The sequence below is a fragment of the Mauremys reevesii genome, linkage group 2 (genome assembly GCF_016161935.1).
Source record: "Mauremys reevesii isolate NIE-2019 linkage group 2, ASM1616193v1, whole genome shotgun sequence".
Classification (NCBI taxonomy): Eukaryota; Metazoa; Chordata; order Testudines; family Geoemydidae; genus Mauremys; species Mauremys reevesii.
In genome coordinates, this window is record NC_052624.1 from 184,319,119 (window position 1) to 184,337,225 (window position 18,107).

Below are 18,107 nucleotides of genomic sequence, written 5' to 3' on the forward strand. Positions count from 1 at the left end.
TGATTGTGTACTCTGTCCATTACCTGCGTAGTCCTGTCCCTGCCTCACCAGTGGTTAGAACTTACTTTCTCCCTCTCTCACAGATACCATATCACCATCCAGCCTTTAGGTTGTCTTAATATATTTGTATTGGTTATTTTATCATCAGTCATAAAATAAGATATGCCTTTAAGTAAACACCACTAGATGTGTACAACAGGAAGGCATCACTTATTTAGCCTTCTACTTAAGTTTAAAGTAGAGTTTAAGATATCTGAAAAGCCTACAAAGGAGGAAGGTCTGAACCTACTTGCAGCTCCTCCCAGCTCATGTTTCCTACAAAAGATGCATGTCCCAGGCTGTGCCCTGAATGGGAGGCAGATATTCCCCATCATTGCTACCGCTGTTTCAGATCCTCTAGTGGTAGCAGAAATGTGAGAGTTAATATACAGCAGGCTCCAGCAATTCCTGGCACTTTTACCGCCCCGTTGTGGTAATGCAATAACCAGATCCCTGTTTACATGTGTGCTCGACCATTGCTACCACTGGTGAGGCTGGGTCAATTTTTGCCTAGAAATGTTAGTGTAGAGGAGGCCCTGGGATACCTACAGCCCACGAGCTTTGTCAGTTCAAATGTTAAGTAGCATTTGGAGGATTATCTCATTCCATAGTCTAGACCAAAATTGCAGTTTCCTTTGTGATGACCACTCATTGGTAAGGCAAACCCCCATTCTTTTCCAATACTTGTTTCAGTGAACTCATGTTCTAAACATACACATAATGTCAGTCAATGCTTCCTAAGAACTTACTTCTCCCACCTCCACCTAGTTCAGGCAACCTAGTTCATGACAGAGACATTGTATCTGTACGGGGTCTACATACAAAGCATCACTGTCATATTTATATGGCATGTATAATGCACATCACACCACTGAGAGAGTGTCTGTCAGTTATCCAATTGCTTAAAAAAAATAAAAAATATCTGAGATTTCTTCAAAGTTCAAAAGAGAAATGGTTTTTTTTTGTTAGAAAAAGAGGTGTATTGAAGAAGCTATAGTATTCCCTTCAAAACTATAGAGTTCTGTAGACTACTTATGAAAGTTCAGTTTGCTTTTATTTTTATAATTTAAACTTGATTCATTTGTCACATTGTCAAGATGATTAGAAATATCTGTGTGACAAAACAATTTTTAAAGAAATTTCTGAATAATTTTCTTTAACTTTTCTTTATTAATTGCATCATTCTCTTCTAGCCCTACAATAAAATTAGGTTGGTCTTTTCAGATTTCTATTTGTGCTTCAATAATAAATCAACACATTAGGAGTTGAAATTCAGGTCTACAAGATAATCAACAGCTGTAGCAAAACAATTAACTACTGTATATTAGTGGATGTTTTCACTAATTTATACCTCCTGATTAAGCTTGCTAGCTAGTAAAATTCTTCCAGAAGGGTTGAGTACCATCAAGGATTCTCTCTTAACCTTGTAAGATGGTCCCTTCTGGCCTTAGAATCTATGAGTCTAAGACTTCCTGTTTGCCCCAAATTCTAGCATAGCTAAAACACTGAATACATCCTGCATATTGTTAGCTGTGTATTGTTTTTTTAAATAGTTCATTAAAATTGTCTGCTATGTGGATGGTGTTCTTGGAAGCTGTCTAGCAAGAAATATAATGCATCTGCTTGTGTGTGTGGTATTTCCACAGAGGACATCCCAGAGTCTCCATCGGGCCCTGGTTCCCCTAAAGTTGCTCTGCTTCCACCTGTGCTAAAGAAAGTTCCTTCTGAGAAAGAAAAAGATGGTCAAAGCAGCCCCCAGCCTGCTATCAGATCATTTTCTCAAGAAGGTAAGATTGTTGATATCGTCACTGTCCCAATATCCTTTGCCTGGCCTGACTCGGTTAATGAGTACCTCTTCAGAATAAACCAAACATGATTTCCTGGTTTCTTTGCTTTGTACTTTGGGATAGGAAACAGGAAAATGGTGTGTGATAACTCGTGGGTCAGTATTTTCCCTCCTGTCCTATTTCATACAGTTTGATCAAAAGAGGAGAAATAAATCCGATGTCAATATTAATATAATATAATGTAATGTAGCCATTTTACAGTGAAACCACAACAATAGAAACATGAAGTAAGTGACACTTGTGTCATCTACGTTATACCTTAGTCAGTTAAAATCAGGCTGGGGATGTGTATTACTCACAAAAAGGTAAATGTGACTACCTTGGTGAGCTGGTTGGAGTGGTTAAATTTCTTTTTCTAGTCTGCTTGGTGGCTCTGTCTCCCCTCTGGGATCATTGCACTCTGTTGAGTTCATGTCAAACACGTGCTCAGTACGTCAGGGTGCTTGAGCAAGAGCTCTGAACATTTAGAGTTTCTAGGGGATTCCGTAAACCACTTTCTTCTCTTGGCCTCACTTTTTGGATTCCAGCTGTTGCTGCTGTGCTGTGCTGTGTGTGTCACACTGAATTGGCTTCCTCTTAGAGGAGTAGGGAGACAAGGGAGTTACAGGGTATGTCTGCACTGCAATGTAATCCCAGGGTCAGTGTTCGAGAGTGTGTTAGAGAACTGATCCGTGTTCGAGAACCCTGGGCTTGAGTACGTTATATTTTAACCCTGTATTAAGCCTTTTCTAACCTGTGCTCGAACTTAGGGCTTTGGTGTCCACACTGCAGTGCGCGGATCTGAGTCAAAGTAACCATATCGCAGAGTCCCTAAAACCTCCCCCACACACCCCTGAAATGTGGCTGCTCTAGGCCATGCGCCATGGCGCACTGTGGGAAAACTTGACAGCCAGTCCTGCACGTTCACTTTGCAAAAGGCTTGGTCGGTTTGCTCTCCATTCGAAGCCCAGACAGCTCTCTGATAGTGTGCTTGCAAATCGGTGACCAGAAGAGAATGGGTTAACATTGACCTGAGCTGCTGCTGTTTGCAAAAGGGGGTTGGCTGCCATTTTCAGCAGAGTAGATTGAATATTGTTGAGACAGGACTAAGGAAGTTTTCCCAGGGAATTGTGTGATACTTCTGGCTGACTTCCAGGACTCTAAACAAGAGGGGCTGTGTCTACACTGCAAAGTGATAGGGCTCAGACCCTCGGTCCTGGCTTAATTTGAGCTTGGACTCTTCAGCCCTGCAGGTTACTGGGACCCTAGATCTGAGTTAGTGCAGTTGCAGTGTAGATGCAAGGGCTGTTGAGTTTGAGCTGCACTCAAGCACGGGCCTACATCTCAGTGTAGACATATCCATAGAAATCCAGCTCAGCACAGTAAATTGCATGCAACTCTCATTATCTTTGTGGAGATCACCAGCTAATACAAACCAGGGTCTTTGAAACAGTGTAGACGTCAGACCTGTAAATCAGATAAAAGGGCCAGAGCAGTGTAACAGGGCTCAGGAGTTCCAGCTAAGAGAGAATTCCTCTGGCACAGGCACTGCAGAAGACAGCCAGGCTGTCTCCCAAGGACCCCCTTATGAATCCTGGCATAGAGGTTGTGCCGGAATGGGGCATGGCAGTACTATGGAGCTTGTGAACAATGCTCATAGCTTAAGCCCCCAGGGCTGTCTGAAATACTCCAGGTGCTGTTTCAACCCCAGAAGCAACGCAGGATCAGGAGGACATAAAAGTGGCTTAAAATCACTTTTCCCCTCCCCGCCATCCCCCTGGACTGTAAGTTCTGTGTTGTGCCTCCTAGAGGTGCAGCCCAGGCTGTCTGGATGTCCTTGTGTCAAATCATAGCTTGTGGAGACTCGTGAACTAAACACAATATTGCACTGCTCAGGAAAACAGAACATCACCAGTATAAAGGGTCTCTATCCAGATCGTGACTCACACTTGAGCCCTTATGTGCCACACTGGCAGCCCAAAGGAACCATAAAGCTGTCCCAGTGGGGCAACTGGGGAGTCCCTGAGTTGTATAAAGCCGGCATAGCTAGCTTTACATCCCCTACCCTGCGCTCCTTCTGTGTTGGCGTTATGCTGGGAGCACGGCCAGAGCATGCAACAATCCATGACCAGTGTAATGGACCCTAGGGAGCTGCTCTAACTGGCTCCAGGGCCAAATCGGCCCCCATCAGCTCTGGGAATTGGGAGATTGCAAAGGTAGCATAGTGAAACCTTCCTTCCTACCCCCATGGGTCTTGCACTGAGACCAGCTTCGCTGGACCCAAGGATTGGGACCTGGAAATACTTATCATAGTCCCTTCCTCACACTGGAAAGTAGAGAGAGTCTCTGCATTACTTCCTAATAAAACAGAGGCTTTAGCTTACAAATTGATGAGAAAGTGGCCAGAAAATGTAACAGAGCTTGTTACCGCATGTATGTAGCAATAACATTGTGTAAGAAGATGTGGGATAGCTCCCAGCTCGTGTGAAATCTGAATACCCTGCTCCTTTGCCAGCCGCACTCAGCAAAGGGGCATGTGAGAGAAGTGAGGAGAAGTGATTGTGGCTGGAGTGCTCCTGCTACTCCAGAAGTGCCTGGCTATCTACATCAGCAGGCAATTGTAAGGTACTGCTTCTCTCAACCCAGCAGAATGTGAGTTGACCATTTCGATAGTGCTGCAATATGCATATGGGTCCTGATGGAGTCAGTGAGACTCTTTCCCTTAACTTCTGTGGGCTTTGGATATGGAGAAAGAGAAGTTAAAATTGAGAGATACAGTGGTGCCCCTTAAAATCTCACCAGTTCTGCTTTAAATAAATAAATACAGTTACCCCAGTATTTACTTACTCCTGTATAGTGAAGACCTTGAGGATTACAACTATTAAATAAAGTTTAGTTATCTAAGGCAGTTTTTGAATTACTGTATGTTTGTGTATGTCAATCAGTAGGGTTATTTGAAATAGTCCACAAATTCTTGTTCTTAAAGGGAGTCAGCCATGCTGATGATTTCTCCACTCCTCGCTGTCTTAGAACTTGACTCCACAAGAGACATGATTCAGTAGACAGTTTTGATTGCAACTATGGAAAACTGAGAACATTGTTCACAAATAATTTGTGATTGCAAAAATAGGATTTCCCAGTCCTTGAGTCCGTGATTTATCTCCCACGCAAAATAGACCATTTATCAGTTATTTAAATTAGAATTGCCTGGGGAACATAGAAAATTATGCTTCTGTTTGGTTTTTGTATCCAGTTATCTTTTTCATTTATTACTACGGTACTTGTTCACTTCAGTTACTCCTGTTTCTTTATTCTGTGCCTCTTTTTCAGACTAGCATGCTTAACTGACTCCTTAAACTGGTAAATCGCTGCAAATCTTCCCAGATTGTTTCTTGGTAAACATGATTATATCCATTGAGAAGGCAGGTGGAAATTACTTAGATTATAAAATCCTCTTATGTTAATGACTACAACTACACTATTTGGGGTAATCACAAAATACACCTCTTTTTACATTGCATTTCCATAGATTAGCTGCTGAATTCTGTAATATCAACAAATGCAGATAACTCTGCCAATTAAGTTAAACATGCATCAGACTCTGTAGACTACTACCCTGGAGTAACATACTACAGAGCATATTACTGATTAGATGGAGTGGATAAGATAAAATTGTCTTTTTATGAACCATTACCTTCCATATGTGGCTTATACATAACGTTTGAGGGATCTAAATGAATCCCTTTTCCCTGCTAGAGCAAACAGGAGAGTATAACAAAAGAGATACAGCTCCTGACTGTGACAAGCCAGCCAGTGGAGGGGAAAGAGCTTCAAGGCAGTACTCTACCAGTGCAGAAGAGGAAGTGAATGCACTTGGGCACAGGAAGTCACAGCCAACAACTGGTTAGAACCTTCCATTTTCATTTTTCACTGGCACAGTGTTTAACAACTGGCACTAACAAAGGTAAAGATGCATATAGAAAATAACAGCAGAGAAACTGATAAGTGTTTTGGTTTGCCACCAAAAAATGAGAGCAGTAAATCTAATGGGACATCCATCATTTCTGTGCTCCCACTGGAACCTCTTTCTCTAAAGGCAGATGTTATCCAAATTAGAAATGTGTGTGCATTCTCTCTCCACACTGACAAGCACTGAAAGCTATCACAATGCATATTGAAATTCTCTGACTGAGAGGACTACACTGCGATTAAAAAACCCGCAGCACCAAGCATCGAAGCCTTGATCAGCTGATTTAGGCTCGCAGGGCTCAGGCTGTGGAGTAAAAGTAGCAGAGTGGACATTCAGGCTCAGGCTCTGAGTCCCTGCCCCCTCTCATGCTCTCAGCCTGAGCTGTAGCCCAAGCCTGAAAGTTTACACTGCTATTTTATACTCCCGTAGCCTGAGCCCTGCAATCCCAAGTCAGCTGTCCCAGGCCAGCCAGGGCTGTGCCCATTTCAGATTAAATGTTGTTAGTGCCAGTTTTAGCACATCACTCACTGACCCTTTTGAGAGCGTAGTCTTTTTATTTGGTTACAGAACCTTACTAGAATGACTGGAGTATTGGTTCTTAAACTGAAAAGCAAACTCTGCTCCGTGCTTAAGATTTTACTGAGGAGTAGCTTTAATTTACTGTAAAATTATTGAAATAAACTATTTTCATAACTTGCTTGAAAGCATGTATTTCTAAAATACCTTACAGTAAGTATTGTTCTCAAAATGTTGTGTGCTTCTCATTACCTCTCATAACTGATTAATATAAATGATTCAAAATGACTTGGTTTAAGAAAGTATTTTGACACTAATGTACAATTTCATTCATCTAAACTTTTTTAGCTACATCTCATGTGATCATTTCATAGCCTCTGTCTGTATTTCTTCCACTACTTATGTTATTTTCTTTAAAGAAAATAGACTTTTTTTCTGTCTTACCATGCAAATCGATCTTTTCTCTTGGGAGGAATCAAACTTAATGTACTTGAATTTGAGAATTCCCCTTTAGGTGAGTCATATTTTTTTTATCCCCATCATAATCAAACTTTCATTCTCCACATTCTTGGTATTAGATCCAGCTTTAAGATAGTTATCATAGATAGTGAATATCCAAGGCCCAGTCGTGCAATGGGATCTGTGCAAGTGTATCCCTGTGTCACTGCAGAGCCACACTGACTTGACTTCAGTGGTACTCTGCAAGGGTGCAGGGATCTATCTCCCTGCACAAATCAGATTGCAGAATCTGGGTTTCCATGTCCAGTGCAATATGTCAGCACCATTCTGGATAAATTTCCCAGTCCCATAATGTTATGGCACAGAATAAAATAGCTGCTATGGTAAGCTGAGTTTCAGCCTTTGGCAGAGGTGTGAGTGAACAGTAGGAGAGAGGATATGTCTGGGTAAAACTTTCAACAGTGCCTAAGTCCTATTTTCAAAAGAAACTTAGAAGCATAAGTCTCATTTATAAGTTGCTTTTGAAAATGGGACGTAGGCACTGTTATATATCAGTTTATCATGACATTTGCTACATGAAAGAGCAGGATGTTGTTGCAAGATGTGGCAAATCAAGAGATACTGTTTGCAGTCTGACAGTTCTTGGAGTCTTAAAAGAAATACAATAATAAGGGACATAGTACCCATTTCTTTATAACATACTTTTTCGGGTACTGAAGTCTGCGCACTAGTGGATTGATCATGTGTCTGGGGGTTGGAGGCTTGGATTTTATAACAACTCTGTCACCGACTCACTGTGAGACCACATGCAAGGCACTTAGCCTCTTTTTGCCTCACTTTCCCCATCTGCAAACCTGGGATGACGATGTTTGCCCTGTGGATGAAAATTGCTGCATAATTGCTACTTACTTTTATTTCCATATTTTGGCTACCATCGTTTGGAGTGTCACACTGATAGCTGGGCAGGCACGATGCACTCCGTGTATAAGCAGAATTGTGTGAGATATGTACAGTTGTCCCTAGTGGTGGAGAGTGTTTATTTTTTTTTAAATTTCCCTCACACTAGAGATCCAGAAATGTGCTATTGGTGGTCTAAATAAAACTTGTACAGAAGCAAATAATGTCATTATTTGTTCGCATTTTTATATGCTAAACAAACATGCCCAGTTGTTGTTTTTTTAACTTTCCTTTGTAGGTCACTTGATCATTGCCTGTTAGGTTCACTCCCTCTGGGGCACCTGGCATTGGCCACTGTTGGTAGACAGATACTGGGCTAGATGGACCTTTGTCTGACCTGGTACAGCTGTTCTTATGTTCTTATATAACCCTATAGCCCACAGGCATGCATGGAACTTTATAGAGAGAATAAGGACGTGAGGCCAGCTTCTGTGTTGTGCTGTTACCCCTCTGCACCTTGGTGGCAGGGGCTGTATATCTAGCAGCATCATACCTCAGGGAATACCTCTGCTGGGGTTAGCAGGACAGCTCTGCACCACCTAGTCCCACTGGAGAGGAGCACAGTGCACTGCAGGCGTTATTGGTCAGTGTAGCCAACCAGTGTAGCCGTTTAAAAACTGGCACAATTTAGAGCAGACTTGAGGCTACACCAGGGGTAAACCAGTCCCAGATAACCCCAAAATACAGGGAAGCAAAACATTACTTAAAAGGCACCTTTGCCCTCTATACACTCCTGTTCCAAATGGAGCTTGGACAGTATGGTGAATCTGGCCCAGATTCTCTTTCCAAAGGTCTTGCCCTAGGTGCCATTCAAACGATAGGAGTAAAACTTGTTGTTATGGTGAGTTTGATCATGTGGAAGGTATTCATGGAAAGATTTAGAGAGAATACAGCCTTTGAATGGAGTTGGAACAACACTTCTGCAGATGTCCTCCTGTCTACACTAGGCTTCTTTTTGAAAAATTCTCCACTGCTGCTAATGGCTATACAGCTCCATCCCCACTAGCAGTGCTGGGAAAACTAGTGTAGGCAGGCAGCTGTTGGCATTTTAAGCACTACGTTGGCCAAATCTACTCACAGCAGGTGTGTACAACGTGGGAGTGGGGGACTCGAACAGCTGCCAGTGCCTTGTCTACACTAGCTGCTACTACAGATGGGACTGCACTGGTATAGACAAAGTGGGCAATTTTTCAGATAAGGCTTTGGATGAATAATGTGTGGGAAAAGTTCTAGTTACGTGAGATGATGGCGCCTTGGTACATTTCACACCAAATGTAAGCAGCCTATGTGATAAGCAAGATGTGCAGATTTGATGATGCTAAGAGTAGAAGCTATTTTAACTAAAATGTTTTGTTTAATAGGGTGGGAGGAGATGACTTGCAACAAAGGGAGACATCCCCATGGGTCTCCTAAATGTTTAAAATGTCATTTGAAAGTGAAGTGTGGCATTTTCTTCAAGTGCTCAGCATTGCCCCAGTTCCACTCCCCTTAAGGTCAATGGTAAAACTCCCATTCATTTCAAGTTATTTTAGTTAGCAGTCAGATCAGAAATCTTCACTAGCATTAAAAAAGTTCTTTACAAACCAGTTTCACTTTTATACATTACGAGAAATACTTCTGACTCGAGCTTTTAGAATGCTGGGCTGAGGTCATTTAGTGCCCATTTAAATAGGTGGTGATTTCACTGTCACTTAATTGACAATATGCTGTAGTTCAGCAGTTGAACTTTTCAATCTAATTTTGCTAGATCTAGTATGCTAGTTTTACTACTCTTCTTTCTTCACTCCCACTTTATCCTTCATATTTTCCATTGGGTGTGGTCTGATATTTAAACTTCAGTGCTAATGGCCAAATTTTGTTCTCAGATGCAGTCATGCTGTTGAATCACTGGAAAGCAAATGCAGTCATCCAGTGACACAACGGAAGGGCAAATGTGTGTGTGTGTGTGAGATAGATAATCCAAACTACTGATTTGGGGGTTATTGTGAGTGTCCCCGAGAACTTGTGGGTACATCATGCCAGACACACGTACACCTGGAGAAAGTGCTAATCTTGAAATGGCATTGACTTAAGTGTTTCAATTATAAATTTTAGGAAACTTTTATCCAAATCATCATTTTAATTGTATACTGCATAGTGCTTTGTTTTAGATCTCAAACCAAAACTTTCCCTGTTTGCAGACTGACATTGGTACGAAGTTCTTTTCCTTTTCTTCCTCCCTCCCCTTTCTAGTTTTAATAACAAAGGGCCCACACCAGTCATAGTGGAGGGAAATGGTAAAGCTTCTATTGAGTTCATGGGGAGTAGGAGCAGGACCCGAGTGTGCTAATGTCCTTTTTCCCCTTGTGATATCAATAGTAAGACCTGCTTCCATATTTTATACAGCTCCAAAAAGAAGCCCTGGACACCAGACCCATGAATACCAAGAACAAAGACAGAGGTCCTTAAGTAAAGATGGCCAGCAGGGAAGCAAGTCCAGTGACTCTGGAGAAGAAGCAGATAAAGAATTTATTTTTGTTTAGTTATCAGTACAAATGCTTGGTAGTGCAAGATCCTTCGTAACAATCTGGATACAACAATCAATGACTCTTCTGTTTACCAGCCATTGTTTAACCCCGGATGCATTTTCGTGTATCCACCTAAATGATCATGATTTACAATACAATCAGTATGCATTGATTTGGTCTTTACCTTCTGTTATGTATGATTTCAGACCCTCCCCTTCCATGCCTTTGCTAAAGCCAGCAATTATATCATGTACTCTACTTGAATTTCTCTGAAGCAGCTACAAAGAACACCCTGCATTAGGGCATTTAGAAGCAAAGCAAATAACTGGACACTGTCTTACACTAATACACTGTACAGCAGGTAAAGTGTTGTACTGCTGAATGTAAATGTGTCAAATCTGCACGTGACTTACCTATAAATATATTCTTGCGGTATGAAATTGCACATTGTAATTTATATTAACAGAGCACACTAATCAAATAATTTGTATAAATTATATATATATTAGATGCTTGAGTATGGTTTTTACATTCTTCCCTAGGGACCTTCTTTCTTCCTGTTGTGTTGTACATAAAACTCAAATGCTTACATTTGTGTACTGTCAGAAAGCACAACACAGGAGAATCTGAATGAAATCTTATGCTTCCGCATTAATGTATATAGTTGATTGGAATGAGAGCAATTGACATTTTATTAATATTGGTGTTTTCTAGAGGCCTTCTTAAGTTCTGTCTGCATATTAGCTTACTTTTAATGTGTAATTCTAAGAGAAAAATAATTTGATGCCTGTAAAAACAATTCTGCTTGTTTTTGCATATTTCACAGACATTCACTTGCATTACAGGTTGAAGCGATTTTATTCATGTGTATATTTGTACCAATAAAAATGATTTTACAACTGAAATATCAGTCTCTGTTTCTAGGTATAAAGCTATTTTGTTTATCATATTTTGGTTCATATGTTTGAATGATGTTAGTGTGTCATTATAGACAAGGGTTACAATTTTTAAAAAATGCTTTAAAATTTCCATAGTAACAGATATCTTCCTGTTGCAGATGGACATGAAATGCTTCATAGTTTTCTTTATAAAACTGTTTCAGGACACATATGTTGATGGCTTTGCTCATGACCTTCAGGTAAAGCATATTTCCCACAGGCAAATAGCCACCAGTTACATCCAGTTTGTGTACGCCGAACTGCATTACAAGCAGAGGGCCTGAATTCTACAAAGAATTAAGCATGTGAGCAGCTTTAGTCAGATGAGTAATTCCACTGACTTCACTGTGGCTACTTCAATGAGTAAAGTCACTCACCTGCGTGTTTGTAAGATCGGGCCCATGTTTTGTATTTCCAGGGGATCTGATTCTCCACTGCCCTGGATTAGTGTGCAGGTGCCGGGTGATGTTTGTGGCCTGTGGTACACAGGAGGTCAGACTGGTTGATCAAGTGGTCCCTTCTGACCTTCACTTTCTATGACTCTGTGACAGGGTAGGCAAACTTTTTGGCCTGAGGGCCACATCTGGGTATGGAAATTGTATGGGGGGGCCATGAATGCTCATGAAATTGGGGTTTGAGTGCAGGCGGGAGTGAGGGCTCTGGCTGGAGGTGCAGGCTCTGCGGGGGGGCCAGAAATGAGGAGTTCAGGGTGAAGGAGGGGGATCAGGGGGTTGGGGCACGGGGGTGGTGAGGGCTTCAATTGGGGGTGCAGGCTCTGGGGTGGGGCTGGGGATGAGGGGTTTGGGCTGCAGGAGGGTGCACCGGCTGGAACTGAGGGGTTCGGAGGGCAGGGGGTTGGGGCATGGGAGGAGGGCAGGGGTGCAGGCTACCTCAAGCAGCTCCCAGAAGCAGCAGCATGTCCCCCCTCCGGCTCCTACGTGAAGGCGCGACCAGGTGGCTCTGTGCACTGCCCCGTCCGCAGGCACCGCACCTGCAGCTCTCATTGGCCGCAACACTGCCTCTCAACTGTTAAAAAGTGTGCAGAGGTCCTAATAAGAATCATGCTGGGTGCTGTATAGACACCTATTAAAAGAAAGTCCTGGTCCTGAAGAGTTTACAATCTAACCCAATATGCAACATAAAGATGTAACAAATAGCTGGAGGGAAGATGACCATAGATGTGGGTCACAGTAATTGGAGCATGTGGTTGCAATGTGACTCTGTGTGCATTTCAAGTCAAAAGAATTTCTTAAACTATAATTCAGTAATAATGATAGGTGTGATCCTATTGTCTGCCTGTCTAGCCATGAAGAGCTGATGATTTATTGTGAAAATATAATAGTAGAAGTACAAGTGGGTCTTCAGGAGGGCAGAGGCTCTACAGAGGGATTTGGAAAGGGTGTTATGCATAAGTGAGGACATGGAAGAAAGGGAGAAGGTGTGAGTGGAGACAGGTAGGTGATGGATGCTGGAATCCTTGGCGGAGTAGAAAAGAGGGGCAAGTGACATGCTAGGATAGAGGCAGACAAGTAGGGGATGGGTAAGTTGTGAAGGGCTTTAAAGATAAGTCCAAGAAGCTCATCTTTGATGTAGTAGAGAAGGAGGGAGCCAGTGGATAGAATTAATAGGGTGATCTTAGCATTTATGATTTGAGTAGACCTGTCAAAGTGGATGGACTGAGCCCTCTTACGGATCCCTCCCCAACATCCATTCTTTAAAGGCTCTACAAAAAAGTCAACAAAAACATATTGTCAATGCTAGCAAAAGTTGCTGATTGGTCTAACCATCAGCAATGACTCCATTCATGTGTCCATCACTAGACGGAGATCATGAATCACAGATAACAAGAACATCTCCCTATCTGAAAACAGACAGGAATCAAACATACCTATCAGATCAAGATGTGACTTGAATTGCTTCAGCACCATTTTCTCAATGATGCCACCCAAAACAGCAGGTTAGAGGTTAGATGATAAATTGTTAGTATTTTTAAACATTCCCATATGTAGGATGGGATCCCGGTGGTGAATATCTGCTTTCTAAAAGGAGATCTGCGACCATTTGGAAATCCTATTTTTAGGTTGGTTGACCCACAAACCCACTATCCCAGAATAAACCAGGGATTAATTTGGCCCATTAGACATAAACCTTCTACTTTGCCTGAGTGCCCCTTTCACATCACAAGCCCTTGCTGTCACTGAGGGCTGTTTTATTTCTCCCTTAATTGAATATGCTGATAAGATTATCTGATTTTTGGTTCCTGTTACACGCACAGTACCTACTGAATAGAATTTTGCAAGAAAACATTACAAAAGTTCTGCTAGACTGGGAATGTTTTTCAGATGAGACATAAAAGTGTGATCCTGACCAGTTCTGCTCATTAAAGCTTCCATATTTTTCACATGACCAGAAGTGTTAACCCTGGGATACCATAGCCCAGCATTGGTAATTACACTCTGCCTATCTAAATGTATCCTGTGCTTTTAAATAGTGAAGCTGTTCTTCCCTTCTCCTAAAGGAAAACTTGTGGCACAGATTATTATTGACAAATACAGCCCAGATGAGTAGTGACCAGAAGTTGTCACCAGCTAACAGTGGTTCAGTTGCCAATAACTTGAGAGGTCACAAACCACCAATGCAACAGGCTAACTACACTCTTGCTAGCAGTCTCAGTAGACTGGCCAAAGACTGAATGGGCATGGAGACCAAAGAAGCCATCTTGTCCCTGGCGAGTGAATCCCTGTTGTTCAGGGGTGAGGCAGGGTGGGAAAACTTGCACTGCCATTGCCATTATATGGCTGGACAGAAGACTTCAGTCTCTTATGCTTATATAAGGTGTTGGATTGACAGTCCTTTACACCCCACAGAGAGCAGCTGTATTTCAGGGATATGGAAACTGAATGCTCCCTCTGAAGAGTCTGCTAAATTATTTGGGTTTCTTCTGGATGAAAATTGCTGTACAAATTGGATAATAACCTTTTCTCTTTGCTTAGAATGTAAACATTGTCAAAAACAATGCCCTTGACTATTTACTTCATGCAGTTGTTCCTCAGTCCTAATACCATTTTAAATTGTACTATTTATATGAAAAAAAGAAAGCCCAAACGTCTGGGCTGATGTTAAGTACAACAGAGCCTGGGAGGTACAGTGTGGCTATGTCTGAATAAAAGCAACCTAAGCCCAGTTAAATGCCCAAATGGTGTTGCCAGTGGGTCTACAGGATGACAAATTTGTAGGCCACAATACTTGGATAATTACTTATAATTCCTTCACCTGTGCGTGTGTGTGTGTCCATTAACACCCACTAACTCTGCTTTTATAGTCACTTCAGCATTTTAACCCATATTTCAGTAGATTGAAAGTCCTCCTCTCCTTTTTATGATTTTCCTCATCTCACCTCATTATTGGAAACCCTTTTTTCTGCATCCCTGTGCTTCTTTTCCCTCTTACTCTTTTCTCTCTCTCCATCTCATTGCCACCTCCTGCCCTTCTCACTAGTCGCAATACATCTGAACCTCCAGAAGAAACACCTAACTCGGAGCTAACTTCCCACAGTGAATTACCAGAGGGGGGATGCAGTAAGTTATTTCTAGCCAAGAAGTATAAGCTCATCAAAGCAGCCAGGCATTCCTGCCCCTAAGGCCATGTATGCATTGTTACTTAAGTAGGCACTGTTAGATACTGGCAGGTTAAAACACTGTGCTCACTGCAGGTAGGAACATCCTTTTCCTCTGGTAAAATCTTTAACTCCTTCAGTGCACCCTCCAGCCAAGGATGGGCTATAGTTAGGCGTGGCAGAATTCAATTTTTATTTTTTAAACATTTTTATGGATATTATTTTTAAGAAATGTTTTATTTCCATCTATTTAAGTTTTCATAGTTGTGCAAAACTATAGGTTGTACACTTTTTTCATTTTTTGCTGATTGTACACTTTAACTGTTCTGGAAAATTATGGGGGTTAGACAATTATTTAATGACAGATGTTATGATTCAAAACGTTAAAGCTTTCTAACCGTTAAAACCCCAAATTGTCAATATCACATGTCAAAGTTTACACGGTAAATATCATTAAATCAAACTCTAGCAAGTTCTCAAGCATTTTTCTTTCTTTGTGTATCTACATTTTTATTATTACACAGGGAAATGATGTTATCGTATACTCACAAACCAATGAAAAAATAGCATTTGCTGACAAATCTGATCCTTCCAAACCTCTTTACACTCTCTTCTGAGCAGGTTAGTTTTGTTGGATGGCTTTGGCTGTGCAATACGTGGCAACCCTCTCTTCTCCTCATGGAACAAGAAACCAGAGTTGCTGAATGCATTCTCCTGCATGATAGTGCAGAGAATATCCCATGGTCCCCAGGCCAGGGTACAGTGCAGAAGTTTGGCAAATTTTCACATGGCTTCCTGTATATGAGAACAGAGCAGGAACAGGATTGAGCAGGGAGGATAGATGTATACACCTGCAGCTGGCAAACTCATCACTGGTAGTTTGTTATAGGTAGTCGGTGAAAGACTGACCCAGCTCTGGAAAAGAATGGCACCAGAACCTAACCTTAGCTGGTCTGGTAAAACACTTGAAGGCTAACTTTTCGGCTTGCAGTTCCTCCTGCAGCTAGAGTGATGTTATAACAAGGTGAAAATCAGGTGGTGAGGGTTATTTTGTGCAGTATTCAAAGGTTTATTGTCAGCACTCTTCTGCAGCTGTTCAAGATCATGTTGAGAAAGTAGTTTCTGTGGAGTCTTAAACAGTCTAAGGTTGTAGATGTAGCTCGCAGGGACTTCAGTGCGGAGTTCTGATTATTTTTTTTTGGCCTTCCATGCCTCATGCTGCACAGAGTCACTTGCAGGTTTGAACTAGTGTTAACAGTGGATTGTCTGTAACATAAAGTCTTTAAATCATGATTTGAGGACTTCAGTAACTCTGCCAGAGGTTAAGGGTCTGTTACAGGAGTGGGTGGGTGAGGTTCTGTGGCCTGCAATGTGCAGGAGGTCAGACTAAATGATCATGATGGTCCCTTCTGGCCTTAGAGTCTATGAGATCCTGGATCCTAATATTATGGTCAGGCCACCATTACTTCTATAGGGTTTAGGAAGAGGATGAATGCTAAATGTTTTATTACTAGACTGCGTCTCTCAGATGGATTGTGTCGCTGTCTGGTAACATAACCCACTGGTGAGTGTGTGAGATCGGTCTCCCTCTGAGCCTGATCAGCAGAACATGAGAATTTACCACTCCAGCTGGAAAGCTGTGGCCCTTGAGCTCAAGCTTTTAGCTTTGGAGGTCCCCAGTTCAAACCCCATGTGAGATAGAGACTGTCACAGTAGCATTTGAACAAACATCTCTTAGAACTCTTTTCTTCAAGGAATCTTCCTTAGCTTGTTTTCACCAACAATCTTTCCAGCCACTTCATAACCTGAACTATTTTCCTCTATATTGTCGTCTGCCTCTTTCTTAGGGCAGGTCCATACTCACCGCGCGGGTCGACGCGGAGTTCGAACTATCGCGTCTGATCTAGTCGCGATAGTTTGAACTCCGGAAGCGCCACGGTCGACTCCGGTACTCCACCACTGCAAACGGCGGTGGTGGAGTTGACGGGGGAGCCGCGGAGTTCGACCCCGCCGCATCTGGACGGGTGAGTAGTTCGAATTAGGGTACTTCGAATTCAGCTACGCTATTCCCGTAGCTGAATTTGCGTACCCTAATTCGAACCCCCTTTTTAGTGTGGACCAGGCCTTAGTAAGCTCTTTGGAGCAAGGAATGTCTTAGGCCTGGTCCACACTAGGACTTTAATTCGAATTTAGCAGCGTTAATTCGAATTAACCGTGCACTCGTCCACACCAGGAAGCCATTTAATTTGACATAGAGGGCTCTTTAGTTCGAATTCTGTACTCCTCCCCGACAAGGGGAGTAGCGCTAAATTCGACATGGCCATGTCGAATTAGGCTAGGTGTGGATGCAAATCAACCTTAGTAGCTCCGGGAGCTATCCCACAGTGCACCACTCTGTTGACGCTCTTGACAGCAGTCCGAGCTTGGATGCTCTGACCAGCCACACAGGAAAAGCCCCCATGGAAATTTGAATTCCTTTTCCTGTCTGGCCAGTTTGAATCTCATTTCCTGTGTGGACGTCGTGGCGAGCTCAGCAGCACTGGCAGCGATGCAGAGCTCTCCAGCAGAGGTGTCCATGCAATCTCAGAGTAGAAAGAGGGCCCCAGCATGGACTGACCAGGAAGTCTTGGATCTCATTGCTGTGTGGGGCGATGAGTCTGCTTTCGGAGCTGCGCTCCAACAAACGGAATGCAAAGACCTACGAGAAGGTCTCCAAAGCCATGGCACTCAGAGGATACAGCCGGGATGCAACGCAGTGCCGCGTGAAAGTCAAGGAACTGAGACAAGGCTACCAAAAAATCAGAGCGGCAAACGGACGCTCCGGAGCCCAGCCCCAGACATGCCGGTTCTACGAGGCACTGCATGCCATTCTCGGTGGGTCTGCCACCACTGCCCCACCAGTGTCCGTGGACTCCGACGATGGGATACTGTCGACGGACTGTTCCTCGGAGATGTTCGCGGACGGGGAAGATGAGGAGGACGAGGCAGTCGACAGCGCTTACAACGCTGATTTCCCCGACAGCCAGCATCTCTTCATCACCCTCACTGAGATCCCCTACCAACCCTCCCCAGCCGTTACCCCGGACCCTGAATCAGGGGAAGGATCAGTCGGTAAGTGCTTTAAACATGCAAACATTTTTTCTAACAGAACAGGAATATTAACTATGCGAAAAGAAGGTCAATATATATGGGGATGGAACAGAAATCCTCTTGGGAGATTTCCGAGAAGCTCTCCTGCAGGTAATCGAAAAGCCTCCGCATGAGGTTCCTGGGGAGAGC

General features: G+C 42.8%; 1 protein-coding gene across 4 annotated transcripts in view; it reads left to right on the forward strand.

Annotated features, from left to right (window-relative positions):
- CARMIL1 (capping protein regulator and myosin 1 linker 1) overlaps positions 1-11,179 on the forward strand; it is a 263,150-nt gene extending 251,971 nt beyond the window's left edge. For 2 of the 4 annotated variants that reach the window (XM_039524735.1, XM_039524736.1), the window contains exons 36-38: positions 1,686-1,826; positions 5,622-5,768; positions 10,153-11,179. In XM_039524735.1, coding sequence (XP_039380669.1) covers positions 1,686-1,826; positions 5,622-5,768; positions 10,153-10,289 — 425 coding nt within the window. In that variant the 3' untranslated portion in view covers positions 10,290-11,179. The remainder of the gene's footprint in view (positions 1-1,685; positions 1,827-5,621; positions 5,769-10,152) is intronic. The other 2 variants (XM_039524737.1, XM_039524738.1) reach the window with 1 other exon arrangement.
- Positions 11,180-18,107: the final 6,928 nt, after the last annotated feature.